At 47.0% G+C, this 15,714-nt stretch overlaps 1 protein-coding gene across 3 annotated transcripts in view; it reads left to right on the top strand.

Moving 5' to 3' along the window:
- Nadsyn1 (NAD synthetase 1) overlaps positions 1 to 15,714 on the top strand; it is a 40,111-nt gene that overhangs the window by 7,058 nt on the left and 17,339 nt on the right. For 2 of the 3 annotated variants that reach the window (XM_004627329.2, XM_023710709.1), the window contains exons 6-10: positions 8,888 to 8,939; positions 12,610 to 12,698; positions 12,847 to 12,964; positions 13,502 to 13,633; positions 15,004 to 15,078. In XM_004627329.2, the coding sequence (XP_004627386.1) occupies positions 8,888 to 8,939; positions 12,610 to 12,698; positions 12,847 to 12,964; positions 13,502 to 13,633; positions 15,004 to 15,078 (466 nt within the window). Of the gene's footprint in view, positions 1 to 8,887; positions 8,940 to 9,745; positions 10,506 to 12,609; positions 12,699 to 12,846; positions 12,965 to 13,501; positions 13,634 to 15,003; positions 15,079 to 15,714 lie in introns of those variants that run through there. The other variant, XM_023710711.1, reaches the window with a different exon arrangement.

The raw sequence follows: 15,714 nt of genomic DNA, 5'->3' as shown, positions 1-15,714 counted from the left end.
GGTTAATTGCTGTACAAGATGGAGACTTGTGATCCTACTTACAAACACCATTAGAAAAAATCATTCTATTCATTAAGAGAATGCAACTATATATCTATCCCAACCACTTTCTCTTTTGTGTCTTTACTTACATTATCTTTGTTGCTTCCTTTCATCAGTTGTCCTGGATTGAGACAAGTTGTTTTGCTCTCATGGTCCTTTTGAATTTGGGGAAGAGCCAAAAGTTACGCGGTGGGCGAGGACACGCAGTAATGTTCTTATGAGCCTGCCTTCCCACCGGCTGGCACTAGCAGCAGCACGCCCATCTTTTTGATCACACTTGTGATGACACTCCTGAAAGGGGACATCCACAAGTGCTTCAGAAAGTGGTGAGGACAATGGAATTTTTGTTTTAGGCAAAGGCAGGTATTTTGAGGGGGACTAATGACAATGTGGTTTTCACTGTGCTAGATTTAATCTTTTTGAGATAGGGATTCACTCTGCAGTTCAGGCTGGCCTTGAGCTCACTTTGTAGCCCAAGCTGCTCTCAAACTCACAGTGACTCTCCTGCCTCAGCCTCCCAAGTGCTGGGATTGCAGGTATTTGCCACCATGCCCAGCATTGTGCTAGATTTTTAAAACTTTAAAGATTCACTGTATATTTTGGTCTCATCCTGTATAATCAGAACAAAATAAAACACAGACAAAAAAATCATCATTGCTCTGCCCCTAACCCCTCCAGCCCCACCCTGTTCCCAGTAACACTCAGCTTTGCCTCCATATTTGCTACTGAAAATGTTTATGTTAATACTTTTTTTTTTTTTTTTTTTGCGGAACCGGGGATTGAACTCAGGCCCTTGTGCTTGCCAAGAAAGTGCTTATTCTACTGAGCCATCTCCGCAGCCCCTATGTTAATACTTTTTAAGTTGTAGTAAAACACACTTAACATGAAATTTTCCCTCTGAGCCATTTTCAGGTGCACAGAGTTTGAGGTCATTAAAGGGCATTAAGCACATTCCCACTGCTGTGCAAGCATCCCCAGCACGTTGTCATCTTCCTGGAATGAAACTCTGTCCCCATTAAGCACTGACTCCCCATAGCTCTCTGTAGCCTGAGTCACCATCCTCCCTTCTGTGTCCATTGATCTGATGACTTTAGGAACCTTGTATGACTGCAGTCACATAGAATTTGTTCTTTTATGTCTGGTTTCTCTCACTGAGCATAACATGTTCCAGGATCATCCATGCTATAGTGTGTTAGCTTTTCTTCCTTTTTAAGGCTGAGTAATATTCCATCATGTGTGTACCGTGTGCCCATCTATTCATCAGCTGATGAGCATTGAAGTTGCTTCCATGTCTTGAGCACTAGACCTGTGCTGTGGTGAACACAGGCATGTTGTCATCCCTTGACTTCTTGCTGTACAAGAACAAGACTTAGGGTACTTCACACATATTAAATGTCCTTATTATGGACATTTTCTAGTATTTGGTTAAATCATAGGTCAGCACTGGTTTGACTTGGTCTGTGTAAGTTTGTAACTGAGCCCAGAGTTGTGCTGTTCCTCTCCTAGGACTTGCGTATAACTTCTGTCGGTCTTGTCTACACGTCCACACAGCACTCTTGTTGGACAAGTGGCCAGACCGGTCTCCTTTCTATTCCTGTCCTGGAGCTTGCTTGTACTGTCTCTGGCTAGCCCATCCTCTCCCCTGGGTTCTAACAGCTTTCTCATGTCGTTTGTGCTTTTGCTGGTACATAGTTTCCATTGACCTAGATACAATGATTTGAGGGCGGTGAATATTTTGAGATGTATTTGCAAATGTCCTTTTCCCATACAATAAATATTAAAATTATTTTAGTTTAGAAATATTTATCTCTGGAAGATGATGAGTTGTGACCAGCAGAGTCCAATCAGTGTAGTGAGACTCTGTAGACCCCATAGACCCTGTACTAAATTTAAAAAAAAATTAGAACCGAAAGAGCCTTGCCTTTGGTGTTAATGTGAGAATGTGTTTCAACTTGTATTTGGGCCTTTTGTGTTAGCATTTTGTTTTTAAATTATATATTCTGTGAATAGAATAGTTACTGTAGTCTCTGGATTTTGGCAAGGTCTATTTTGACTTTCTTTTTGATTTCTAATTGCATTGTATAGGTCCTTTCTTTCCTTCTTTGATGTTTGACTAAAGGTTTGGCTATTTTGTTTATATTTCCAAAGAATCAACTCTGATTCAGTAACTTCTGATCGCATCTTTGTAATTTTGTTCTTGTATCACTTTTGGATTTGTATTGTTCTTCTTCTAGAGCCTCGAGGTACATATTAGGTTATTTACTTTAAATTGTTCTGTTTTTCCTGTGTTTTCATTAAGTAGTTTCTGGTACGTGTTAAGTATACCCAATGATCACATTAATCGTAGGAAGTTTGTACCTGTGCATGACATAGTTTGATCCTTTTTTCTCCATTCCCCTATCCTCCCTTCAGCCCCTCTTCCCTTCTTTGTTTACAAAGCTGTATTTCCATCTTTTCTAATTCTTTTTCTTTTCCCTCTCTTTCTCTCTTCCCCTCCCTAGCTCACCTTCTCTTTTTTTTTTTTGGCCAGCTCAGCCTGCCCTAAGGACAGAACTGGCAAGGCCTGTGGTGGTGGGGACCACACCTAAGCTTGCCTAAGCAGGCACTTTAAGCCACTGAGCTATCTTGCCAGCCCCTCTCCTTCTCTTAAAAAAAAAAAAAAAAAAAAAAAAAAAAATTAAAAATCTTGTATGTATGTATGTATGTATGTATTTGTGACAGGGTCTCCCTACATAGCTCAGACTCGTAGTAACCCTCCTGTCTCAGCCTCTCCAGCATTGAGATTACAGGCTCATGCCACCATGCCCAGTTTTGGTGGCTGGCATGTGGTGCCAGGGATCAAAGCTGGTCTTTGTGCTCAGACGGCTGAGCTATCTCCCCAGCACCCCCACTTCTCATTTAAACATTTTCTTCCCATTTCTTCCCAAAATGTATAATGCCCATTATACATTTTGGTCCTTATTTCCACTTTTGGTTTCTCACACTAAAGAAACAGTGCAGTACTTACACATGATTTATTTATTTATTTTTTTAATATTTATTTTTATTTATTACATTTATTTATTGTGTGTGTGTGTGGCCAGCTCAGCCCACCAGGGGGCGGGGCTGGCTGGCATGTGGTGCTGGGGGATCGAACCGAGGTCCCTGTGCTTTGCCAAGCTTGTTTCAAGTACGTGCTTTAGACCACTGAGCCATCTCTCCAGCCCCTACACATGATTTATTTCACTTAAAAGTATAGTCTGAAAGTGCATTATTTAGCTAGAAATGTCTCAAGCTTATTCTTTATGGGAGAGTTGTACTTCATTGTATATTAAAAAAAAAAAAAAACACATCTTTATCCATTCATCAGTTGATAGGGATTTGGGCTGTTTCCAAGATTTAGCTATTACCAACTATGTCGCTATAAACCTAGGTGTACATATATCCTTGTTTTCTTAGTTACTTTACTCTGTTGCTGAGGTAAAATACCCAAAACCCAGATTTACAGAGAGGGACAAGTTTATCTAGCTCACAATTTGCAGAGATTTCTGTCCATAATTGGCTAGTTCCAAGGAATGGTGGCACATGGTAAAGGGGTAACGATTCATGGTAGCAGGAAACAGCAAAAGCAACAAGGAAAATTGAGGGAAGCCTCCTTCTGTCTCTTATATTGTATCCAATCTACTGGGATTAGGGTAGTGCCAATCCAATCATAGGACTGATCCAGCAATTACCCATCCTTAATCCATAACATTTTGCTTTTTTCATCTCTAACTTTATTAATTTGGGTTTTCTCTCTTGTGATAAATTTGGCTAAGCATCTATTGTGTTTATCTTTTTAAAGAATCATCACTTTAATTGAGTGTGTCTATTGATTGCTTTAGCAAAAATCTATTCATATCTTTATTTTTCTTTTCTAGAATTGGTTTTAGATTGAGGTTTGGCTTGTTCTTATTTATCTAGGACTTTAAGGTGCACTGCTAGGTTATTTATTCGGAATCATTCTAATGGAGGCCTGCAAAGCTGTAAACATGCATCTAAGCTACTTTCATTGTGTCCTACAGATTCTGGTATGTTGTATCCATTATAATTTGATTCTAGGAATTTTTTAGTTTCTCTGCTTATTTCTTTAGTGCCTGCCGATTGTTTTAAAGTGAATCATTCAATCTCCATGTATTTGTTTAGTCTCGGTTGTTGTAGAGTTCTAGTTTCATTCTACTGTGATCTGATAGTGTGCGTCAGACTTTTCTAAGGCTTTGTTTGTATGATGCCGAGACCACTGTGAAGCAACCAGAGCAGGACTTAGACCAGTGGACTTTCCATGCTTACTTGTAAGTCTGCCAAAGGCCTAGACTCCTGGTCTAGAAATGGGCAGCAGACGCCTAGCAAGTGACCCTTGGTGAGTCACTGATCCCTGCTGAGGCCTGGAATGCTGGATGAAATCCGAAAGCCTCCCAGAATAGGACAGTGCCACAGCCAAGGACACCTGGATGCAACCTCGACTAGATAGACTGTCGCCTCGCGCAGCTCACTTCTGGGTGGATTAACTTAATACCTTCCTTGGAGAAGTCCTTGAGTGGTCTCACCCTTCTGGAGTATCCCCTTCCCTTCTTCTGATAACTAAAATAAATATGGGCCACCCAGACAAGGTCTTGGTCTTAGGCCCACGAGAATCTCAAATTCTCTGAGAGAGCTTTGATCTTCTGGAGCCTTGAAATCATTCCATATACCTTGTTTTATTCAGCCTTCCCCTTACACTCTCTTGGGAGACTGCAGGCCTGGTCATCCTGCAGTAACTAAAGGATATTATTAACCTGGTGTTTATAGCCCAAAGTGTGTTCTGTTTTAGAGAATGTTTCATGGGCTGTGAGAAAAAATGTATTCTGCTACTGTTGGATGGAATGTTGTAGATGTCTGTTAAGTCCACTTGATCTGAGTGTAGTTTAACACTATTTTTTGAGAGTACGATGTTAAGATTACCTACTACAATGTTATGGGTATCTCTGTCCCTTCATATCAAGTTGTATTTGTTTTATAAAAAAAAATTGATGATACTAGTATTGAGTGCATGTCTAGCTATAATTTTTTTTTTTTTTTTTTTTTTTGACCAGGGATCAAACTCAGGACCTTGCACTTGCTAGGCAAGTGCCTAAGCCACTGAGCTATCTCCCCAGCCCATGTCTGTTTATAATTGTTATCTGTTCTTGGTGACTTATTCCTACTACCAATACACAGTGGCATTATTTGTGTCTTCTAATTTCAGTTTGACATCTACTTTGTCTGATATAAGTATAGCTGCTCCTGCCTGCTTTAGGACTCCGAGTGCTTGAAGTATTGTCTCTTTACTTTTAATCTGTACCTCTTTGCAGGCAAAGTATGTTTCTTGCAGGCAACATATAGATAAGTGTTATTTTTTTTTTCCTATCTGCCAGCCTATGTCTTTTAATTATTGAAGGCCATGTACTAATTCCTATTATTTTTTCTCCTAGTGGTTGATTTGTTCCCGATTCTCATTTGTTTATATACTCTGCCTGTCATTTCTTTCTCTTGGCCACATGTGTATAGTTGTCTTCTTCCTCTGTATTTGAGATTCCCTTATCTATTTTCTGCTATGTGGGCTTAGTGGTTATGAATTTCTTTAGCTTATACTTATCTTGGATGGTATTTTTTCATTTTTGAAGGATAGCATTTCAAGGTATAGCAATCTAGTTGGCAGTGACTTTCCTTTATATTTTAAAGTACATCATTTCAAGTCCTCCTGCTCTGGAATTTCTGTTGTAAAATCTGTTTATGATGAGTCTGGCATTATAAATAATTTAATGTTTCTCTCTACTAGCTTCTAATATATTCTCTTCTGGATTTTTGGCAATTTGAGTGTGATAGATCATAACGAAGTTCTAGTTATATGTATTTGGAGTTCCAAATGCCTCTATATTGTGGCTTCTATCTTGATGTCCCCCCAGAGTTTCATGCACTCATAGGTATGACTTTTCAGAGGATTAAGCACAGGTGAATATGTATTAAGGGTGTGTGCTGGTTTGGCATAATTCTGGATGTGGATGGTGGGAAGGCACACCCTAGATGTAGGAGGCACCAAACAGTAGGCTTGTGGCCAGGATGGAATGAATGGGGAGAGGGGATGCAATGCTGTTGCTCTGCTGCTTTGCCTTCCCTGCCAAGGACTGTTTCTCCTCTACCGTTTCCTCTGCTGACTATGGGCTGAAACCTCTCCCAACTATAAGCTAATCAGAACCATTTCTCCTTTAACTTTGAGTGCCAGATATTTTGTCCTGGCAACAAGAAAGTAACTGAGATCACTTCTTGGACTTTTGGCTAAGATCAGATGTGAAGAAAATGACTAAGACATACTATTAGTTGGATATTCATCTTGTTCCCCAGAGTTGACAAATGTTTCAGTATAACTTCAGTGAATAGGTTTTCTGTGTCATTAGAAGCCTCTGTTTCCACCTCTATTTCCTTCTTGAGGTGAATAAGTCTTTAGTGTGGTTTTTTAGAGTTATCCAAAAGCTCTTAGATAATCTGTTCCTTACTTCTTTTTGTTAACTGCTGTTAGTATTCTAGTGTATCCACTTTGTTTTGAAGTCCTACAATCTTTCTTCTTATTCAAGTAGCCTACTATTGGGACTTTCATTTGAAGAATTTTTGAAGAATTTTGTTGGCTTATTTTCTCATGAGTCTTGTGTTTCATGTTGAGGTTTGTGGGTCGGTTGGGGGTGATATCTCTACCATTTTGTGTGGAGGTTCTTTTGGTACATGACTTTCTTATGAGGTACCCTGGGCTATGGCTGCATCTCTGAAAATAGCCTGTTCTAGGCTCCAGTGAAATCTCTAGCACTGCGTAGTAGGAGTGAATGACTTCTAATAACACTTTTAATCTCTACCTCTCTGCAGGCAAAGTATGTTTCTTTCAAACAGTAAGCCATCTATTAACATATAATTACAAACTTATTTTAAAAATGCTGTACTGTGTGACTGACCCAGGGAAGAAAAAAGAAAATTATAATCTGCAATAAACAAGAAAAACTAGACATTAATACTATTCAAATTAATACTAATAATATGTTATATGAAAAGGAGAAGAGTAGACAGATGAAGGTATGAGAAGGGACCGAAGAAAACAAAGAAAGAAGAGGAGGGAAGAAAATATGAATAAGAACAAGAGGGGAGATAAGGAGAATAAATCCAATTAACAAACCGACAGTAAAATAAAGTTAATGTAAGCCTCTGAAACAACCATTCATGTGAGAAAAAGTGATGAAGTGTAAGTACAGCAGCAGCTAACATACACATCTACACACTGCTCACACAGCCTCTATCCACCAGGCCAAACCAAGCTAAAATCCAACAAAGCAAAAACAGAAAACCCAACCAAACAAAAAACTAGGACCATATCTTCTTATGGAGGTATTTATTTATTTACTTACTTACTTATTTTGGGGGTCCAGGAATCAAACTCATGACCTTGCACCAACCAGGTGCTTCGCCTGGGGTCTCTTGTAGCTCGCAGAGGTAGAGAAGGCTTATAGTTGCCATAGTCAAAAATGGTTTCTTGGCAGAAATACACTGCCAGGAGTTTCAGGGGAGGCTTGCTGGGGAAGCCGTGCAGAGACTGCCACAGCACCACCCACCCAGGAAAGTGTCTTGAACAGCAGAGGTCGGGAGATAAAAACATAGCCTGGACCAGCTGGAGGCAGGCTTTCTAAGAGACTTTCATCCTTGATGCCCCTGCTCTCTGCGAGCTCTGATGAGGCTCCATAGCCATCTGCCGGGTATGAACTGGCCTTAGGGCTACCTTGGGGCTGAGGGTGAGTGAAGCTGGCCGTGTGCTCCTTCCCAGTGGCCTTTCTCTGGTCTAGCACTGAGTGGATGTTCAGGTGAACTAGGGAAGAAAGCAAGGGTGAAGGGGAAGTGCTGTGGGGCTCCCTACCCTTGAAATGAGTTTTGGTGCAGCAACACAGCCATTGTCAGAACTACAGATGGCGAATTGGGTATGCGTGAGGGGCTGCTGAGGCTGCTGAGAGGTCTGCGGGGACCTGGTTCCTGATCCCTGTAATAGTAAAGAGAAAATGAGGGAGAAAAGTCGTCGTTCTTTCAACTTCACAACTTTTAACACATTGCTTGAGTAAGAGAACTGCTGCAACTGTGTCCTTAAGGCTCTTGTGAATTCTAAGCAAAGAAAGAAGAAATGGGGCTAATGGTATATACCACAGTGGCAGGCCTGGTAACAGCCTATTTGAAGTCAGCGCTGTGCACTGCCTACTTCTACAACTGTGCAATACCATCTAGTGTGGTTGTTTGGGACACGTTGGGATAAAGCTGCCCTCGGGTGGGTGTACACTCGTGTCCGTAATCTCAGCCCTCTGCCTTCTGTTCTGCTGTGCAGCTTTATCACTAATATGACTTTTCAGTTATATGTTGAATTAATGCCAACATTTTCTGATTTATTAACAGTGATCAGGTTATGGGAAAGAAAAAAAAAAAAAACAGTGATCAGGGTTTCACCTGTTTTTCTGTCTTTGCATTGCTGGGGATTGAGCCCAGGGCCTCCTGCATGCTAGGGAAGCACTCGACCACTGAGCCGTGTACCCAGCCCTGATTCTACCTGCTCTCTGGAGAATGTGGCCTGTTTTCAGCTAATCTTTTCAGTCCTTGTGCCTAGAGCTGAGACCCTCGGTTCCTGGAGAGCAGCGAAGCATTGTCCCATGCCCCTCATACCTCCCTTTCACCTTGGAGCAGTAGCTCCTAGCCGTCCAGACTTGGGCTGGGCAGTGCCAACTGCCAGTGAGAGGCTCTTGTTTCCCTGTGGAGTCAGCCAGCCGTAGATCTGTGGTGTTCTCCTTCCTAGGCAAACAGAGGAGCATTTCCTCCCCCGGATGTTGCAGGACCTGACAAAGCAGGTGAGTCCCACCTGTGAAACTCATTTGCCGTCAGAATTCGCCACCTGGGCTACCAGTGGGCCGCGTGGGGCAGGGACTCTAGGGCACAGCAAGCGCCCTGGCTGGCATGAGCAAGGAGCAAGGAAGGGGGAGACTCTGCAGTGGAAGCAGGGCCTCAGTGCTGCTCCCCCGTCCTCCCCAGCCTGCCCTCTCCCCCACCTCCCTCTCCTCTCCTGGCTTCCAGCTGGCTTTCTGTTCTTCCTTTCTTCCACATGGCTGGAAATGGCCCTCCCCATGTTTTCTACATTTCCCACGCTGAGGACAACTGTCTTATCTCCATGGCTCATCAGCAGGGAAGGGACTCTGATGTTCCCACTTGGTTTCATCTTGTGACTGGGGCAGGTGAGCCCCACTGCAGATCAGCAGCTGTTATCAGCTGGATGGCCACAGGTCAAAGACAGCTTCCAGGGCGACTGTCCTGGGTCATTGGCCCTGTTAGTGTCTGTGGCATTCTGCGCCCAGCTGCTCTTGGCTGTAGTCATTTTTTTCTTTATGCAGAGTTGTGCAGACACCTCCGCCTGGTGTGACCTTGCAGTCCCAGGAGCAGGCATAGGGCATCTGCCTCTTCCCAGTGCGCCAGAAGCAAACTCAAGTCCAGCCCTCACGGCCAGCCCCCTACGCTGCGGAGTGCTCACAGCACAGACTCCACCAGCACCTCTCGTTCATCCACATTTCTACTCAATGCCTGGCTTCCTGGTGGCTACCTCCTGCACTACCTCCCCACCCACCCCTGTCCCCTAGGCCTGCCTTTTTTCCGTCGTGGCGTCTGCCTACTTCAGTGTGTCTGTTCTGAGAGCAGCCTCTTATTCACAACCTAGCATCCTGCCCTGCTGGAATGTGTGTTGAACTCAGCAACCGGGTGCTCTCCTCATCGCGGATCTCAGGGACCCCACGGCGCCCCAGGAATGTGGCAGAGAGGGAATGAATGCATGGATAGACAAGTAAACAGACCTTGGAACTAGTCTGAGTTTGCTTAATCCTCAGAAACACCGAGTTGGTTTTCATTTAACGGGCATGGAGGTGTTGAGTAGCTTCTTAGAACTGCACAGCTAGGCAGAGGAGCCTGGGTCCCACTGCAGAATGTGCTCCTCGTATAAAGGTTCATCCTCACACTCATCCCCAGCCTGCCCTGAGGCCGCATATGCTAAGCCTGGAGCTCCCTGCAGAGGCTGCTTCTCCTGCCTCTTCTCACCTTGGCTCTACCTTCATCAGACAGCGTTCCCTGCAGGTCTTTGACTACATCTCTTAACCATCATCTCCATGGGATACGATTCTGTTAACAAAAACTGAAGGAAATGAACAGAGAACATTAGGTTGAGTAAATTCATCATAAGGACATCATGGCTGTATTGTAGGTCCTCACAAGGACCTATTGCCTCTCCATGGGAGAGGTCCATCGCACACGGGGACCAGGCCACAGTGACTTTTCTTGCATTCCTGGCCAGCAGGAGCTGCCATCGACTCATAGCCACAGAACACCACGAGCCAGATTGAGTTTCTAGATGCTGTCCTGAGCTCCTGGGAGAGGTACCATGCAGGGCCAGTTTGGCTGAAATCTTAACTTTGGTAATCAAAAATAGCCAGGGTGAGGGCTGGTGAGATAGCTCAGCAGACTAAGCACCTTCTTAGGCAAGCGCAGGGACCAGGGTTCAATCCCTGGCACCACATGCTGTGCTGGCCCAGCCCTGGGGTGCACTGACCTGGCCACTGAGACTGGGCATGGTGGCTCACGCCTGTAATCCCAGAGCTGGGGAGGCTGAAAGCAGGAGGATCACTACAAATCTGAGCTGTGTAGAGCGACTGTGTACCAAATACATAAAAAATAGAATAAAATAAGTAACAAGGGTTATTTATGTAACATTTGGGAAGGCTTCTTAGTCACTTATTGCAGGGACAAAATGTGTGACACCCACAATTTAGAAGAGGAGTTTATTTTGGCTTACAGGTTATAGCTGTTGACTCCAAGGCAGAAGTGGCACAATGGAAGGACTTGGGTGGAGGAAGTCCACACGATGCTCAACTCATGGCAGCCAGGAGCCAGAGAGAGAAGGGAGGAAGCCAGGGCAAGACCACCGTTCGGGGTCGTGTCCCCAGGGACCCACCTACAAGCCAGGCCCTACCTGGGATAGAGGAATCTATTGATGAACGTCACATCCCCATGATCCCACTATCTTCCACACGATGGTGTCTTTGGGGCACATTTTGGATCTAAACTATTGTAGAAGAGGACACTTAGCCAGGCACAATCACCTCCCAAGGCACGTGAGGCTCTTCATACTTTGAACCATGACAGCGTGCACATTTAGCATCATCCTGACCCCGAGCTCAGGTGTGGGTGAAACACTCCAAGGGCCTGCCTGCCATGAGATTTGTGCTCTTGGCATTCTGCTCTCTCTTTACTCTTCTGTCCTCTCCTAAGAACCGCGCAGTGGGGCCTGCTGAGCCAGAGCTGCGTGCAGCTTATAGCCAAGTGTCTCTAAGTCTGGCTGATCCCAGGTCAGGTTGCTGGAGTCGGCCCCAAGCAAAAACGAGCTAAGGTCCAGGGACAGCTTCAGGAAATGGGTGGATTGCCCAGTCGCTGCTCTAGCGCAGACAGCCCAAAGTCCACAGATCACTTTCCAAGCTTCATTCCAAATACTCTGTCATGTCCACCCCTGCCCCATTGCTCTGAGTTCTTGTGCCTTCATGCAAGGCACCTGAATGCCACCACTGCCTGAGTGGACAGGCTCTCCGGGAGCAGAGTACAGTACCAAGCCACCAGCCAGCGCCGTGGTCCTGGGGTGACAGCGTTCCTTGCACCTACCATGAACAGTAACTTGGTGGGAGAGATGAAGGAGAGAAAAGGCCTGAGTTTGTGCTCTGTCCCTGCCCCTGGCCATAATGAGGGTTGAGCTCATGTTTGTAAGGAAACCCTAACCAGACCCTTAAGGTGCATTCTAAGCCTCTTGAGATTATTATTTCTTGGCTTAACAAAGTGACACAGCATTGTAACCTTGACCTTGAGAGAGACCTGCCAAGCTCAACCTGGCATGTGCTAGGGGTGTCTGTCAGTCTATATTTCAATAGGTCCATCCTATCCCCAGGTGTTACGGTCAGCCCTCATTAGTTTCAGTGCCTCAGTAGACCTTGGGGCATCCACAGGGGATGCTCTGTCACCACCGGGGAAGCCCTGTCACTGTGGGTTTCAGGTCTCTTATGGACAGACCTACCTGCATTCTGCTGGGTAACTTTTTGCCACCCTCTGTTAGAACGCTTCTGCAAGAAGGATGAGAAGGCTCCCTGGTCATCCTGTCCAGCGAGTAGCAATAATACTCATGCTGCAAGTCATGTTGAGCAGCACTCGGTAAATGAGAGCGGTCGTTATTAATAAAGATGACAAGATGGTGATTTGCGCTCATGAAAATTTCAAGAAGTGGTGTTTGTGAGCTTGGGCCATGGTCATGAGTAGTGTGGCTGGAGCTCCTTTTGGAGAGCAGGTACCAGAATGCCTTGGGATGTAGAAGGACACAAAGCAGGGCTAGGGACAATGGCAGCCTCCTGAGGCTGTCCTGAGGACATCTGGGGTCCTCGGTCACTTCATAGCCCGGGTAGGATGGCTATAGAATCGGGTGCTATTTTCTTCTGACTCCAGGAAACTGTGCCCTTTGGGGATGCCGTGCTGGCCACCTGGGACACCTGCATCGGGAGTGAGGTCTGCGAGGAGCTCTGGACACCACACAGGTTGGCCAGGTCCCCTGTGCTGGGCCAGTGGCAGGGTTGGCACTGATCATGGGATGAGTGTGCCCCATGAAGACAGCGAGGGGGAGCTCCAGGGGCTGTGGAGGGCTGTTGGGATCCATCTGGGCTCTCTCCGCCTGCTCTGCCACAGCCCACATGTTGACATGGGCCTGGATGGAGTGGAGATCATCACCAATGCCTCCGGCAGTCACCACGTGCTGCGCAAAGCCCACGCCAGGGTGGACCTGGTGACCATGGCCACCACCAAGGTAGGCAGCTCTGGCACCGCCACAGCATTGTCATCTGGAGCATTTGGAGCCTTCAGTGCCTGGGGTGGGGCTCAGCAAGCGCAGCTGCCCCTCCAGGGCTTCACCTGCTCCTCACAGCCACCTGTTCCCACCTGTGTCTTAAAGGGATCCAGAAACAGCACCCACCCTAAGTGTGGGGATGCCCAGGGACCGTCCATGTGGTGGGGCTCTCCTCCTGGGCAGGTGGCTGTGGCAAGGGGCTGTGCTGGTCAGCCATTTGCAGGCAGTGGCATCACCTAGCGCCTCGGCTGCTCGGGACTGCGGCGTGACCTGGGGAGAAGGCAGTGCTGCGCTGGGACACTGAGAAGAGAAGAAAATTCCTGCAGGCTTTGTATCCCTGCCTGCTTGTGCTCTCTCTTGGGCTGAGGATGCAGATGATGCATGGGCCAGAGAGTAGGAGAGAGGACAGTGGCACGCCCAGTGTCTTAATGGTGCCAGTGGCAGGTGAGGGTGAAGAGCCACCACTGACAATCTCACTGTCACCTCTGTCTTTTTCAGAATGGAGGGATCTACCTGCTGGCCAACCAGAAGGGCTGCGATGGTGACCGTCTCTACTACGACGGCTGCGCCATGATAGCAATGAACGGGAGCATCTTTGCGCAGGGGTCCCAGTTCTCTCTGGATGAAGTGGTAGGAGTGAGCAGAGCACGGTGCGGGGCAGCAGCCTTGGCACCTTCCCAGTCAGTCCCCACATGCAGAGGCTCATGTGCCCCCATACCCAGGTTATGTGATGAGAGCCCTGTGGGTGACCTGCTGGGCCGCCCCCTTGTCACCTTGTCTCTGGGGTTGTGGTGACAGCTTAAACATATGGCAGATAAGAACACATTTATTTTATCTTTGGGAGGATTTTAGCTCATGGGACATGGGGCTCCCTGGGCATATGCTCAAGAGCAGAGTGAACAGCAGGCATTGGGACCAGGTGTCAGGGTGACAAAGACTAGGAACTGCCTGATTCCTTTTCAGCCTGTGACTGGCTTATTTGAATGATTCTGGGGACCAGAGGGCACTGAGGCCCCCTACTCAGGAAGGAGCAGGTACCTGCCTGGTCCTCTGGTTTGTTGGGGTCCAGGTTTGCTGGGGACCTCATGCTCAGGACCAGCATTGGTTGGTGGAGGATTTCTCTAGGGGTCAAGATAGCACTCACTGGTGTGAGGCATCACCCTAAGCAGCTCCGAGACTTCAAGGGAGACCCCACACCCCTGGTGGAGAAGGGGCCTCTGAACGTGTGGAAGGCCAGTGGGGAGGGACAGAGCTGTGTGTGGCCGGGCTGCTGAGTGTTCTGCTCAGTGCTGCTACTGTCCTGAGGGCACGTGGGGTTAAAAGGTCAAAGGGATGAGACATGGAAAAGACCAGAGATGGGGACCCAGCCACCCATTCGCCACTGCAGCCAAGTGCCCCTTGGGAACCTGGGTCATGAGCTTATGAGGGCTGCACATCCCTCTGAGAAACTGGTAGGCTACACACGTGCCACCTCTAACAGTGCAGATGTGCAGGGTCTCTTACCGCATCAGATGTTAATTTTCTTTAGAGAGAAGAGATCTCACCTTGGAGGTTTCCTAGTTGGTCTTTGAGTTCTGCTTCCAGGTGAGGGGGCCCCAAAGGCCTCTTTGTTCAGTGCTGACCATTGTGTAGAAGGGAGCGAATCTCAGGAAAGAGGAGGTTCACACCAGCTCCCAAGCACATTCCTGTCTTGGTCCAACAGTGCTCAGGTGGTCTTTCAGTCCAGATTGTTTTGGCCAAAACATCTGTCCCCTGTCCTCTGCTGTGATTAACGGATCACCTACAGTGTCTGAATGTAACAAGTGATCTGCTGACAGCGAGTGGAGGTTTATGTTGGCAGCTGCTTACCCCTGTCCTTGGGCCCCAGCAGCCCACAGGCCCTCACACCCCTCTAGGAGATGTAACTCATTCACAGCCAACTCCAACAACAACGGTCATAGTACCCAGAGGGGAAGAAAAAGGCTGGCAGTTGTGACTTCTTTTTAAAATTCCCTCTCCAGGAGGTCCTGACCGCCACCTTGGACCTTGAGGATGTGAGGAGCTACAGGGCAGAAATTTCTTCTCGCAACCTGGCGGTGAGTACATAGTCAAGGCCTGCGTGGGTACAGGTCTAGGACTCAGAAAGTGTCTCCTCCACTGAGGGTATGTCTGGGGCTATGGGCCTAGTGTGACAACGCTGATGGAACATGCAGGGTGTGGTTCCAAGAAAACCTGAGCTCCAGCTGCCCTCAGTGGTCACCTGGGACATCAGACAGGCACAGTGTGGTGGGGCAGCAGGGAGAGGGGCCGTGAGGTCCATGCAGGTGAGACTGTGACCCAGGAGGCCAACCCTCCTGGCAGCTCGGGAAGCCCCGGGTTGGGCTGCAGTGAGGGCAGTGTGACCACCTGGCAGCGGGCAAGCAAGGCCAACCACCTGCTGGAGTTAGGACAGGGCCTGGGGTGTAGGTCAACGTGTGCCAGGCCCCTGAATGTGAGCAGGGCCTTTGACTAGGGGTCCCAGCATTTCTGTAGGACTCCAGGTCATGGATTGCAAACATTGCCAAGTAATAATAATTCCCCTGCCATATAGTTTGCCCATTACAGCAAGTGGAAGGCCGGCGGGGAGGGTTTCTGTTGTTTTTGCTGCAGGCATACAGTTGTAGCAATTACATAGTCCATGTGAGAATACTTGCAGGCCCAAACAGGATCAGTGCCCACAAGCAGCCACTCCT

The sequence above is a fragment of the Octodon degus genome, unplaced genomic scaffold (assembly GCF_000260255.1).
Source record: "Octodon degus isolate 3935 unplaced genomic scaffold, OctDeg1.0 scaffold00018, whole genome shotgun sequence".
NCBI lineage: Eukaryota > Metazoa > Chordata > Mammalia > Rodentia > Octodontidae > Octodon > Octodon degus.
The sequence above is the reverse complement of the archived record's forward strand: the minus strand, read 5'-3'. Positions and strand labels throughout refer to the sequence as shown.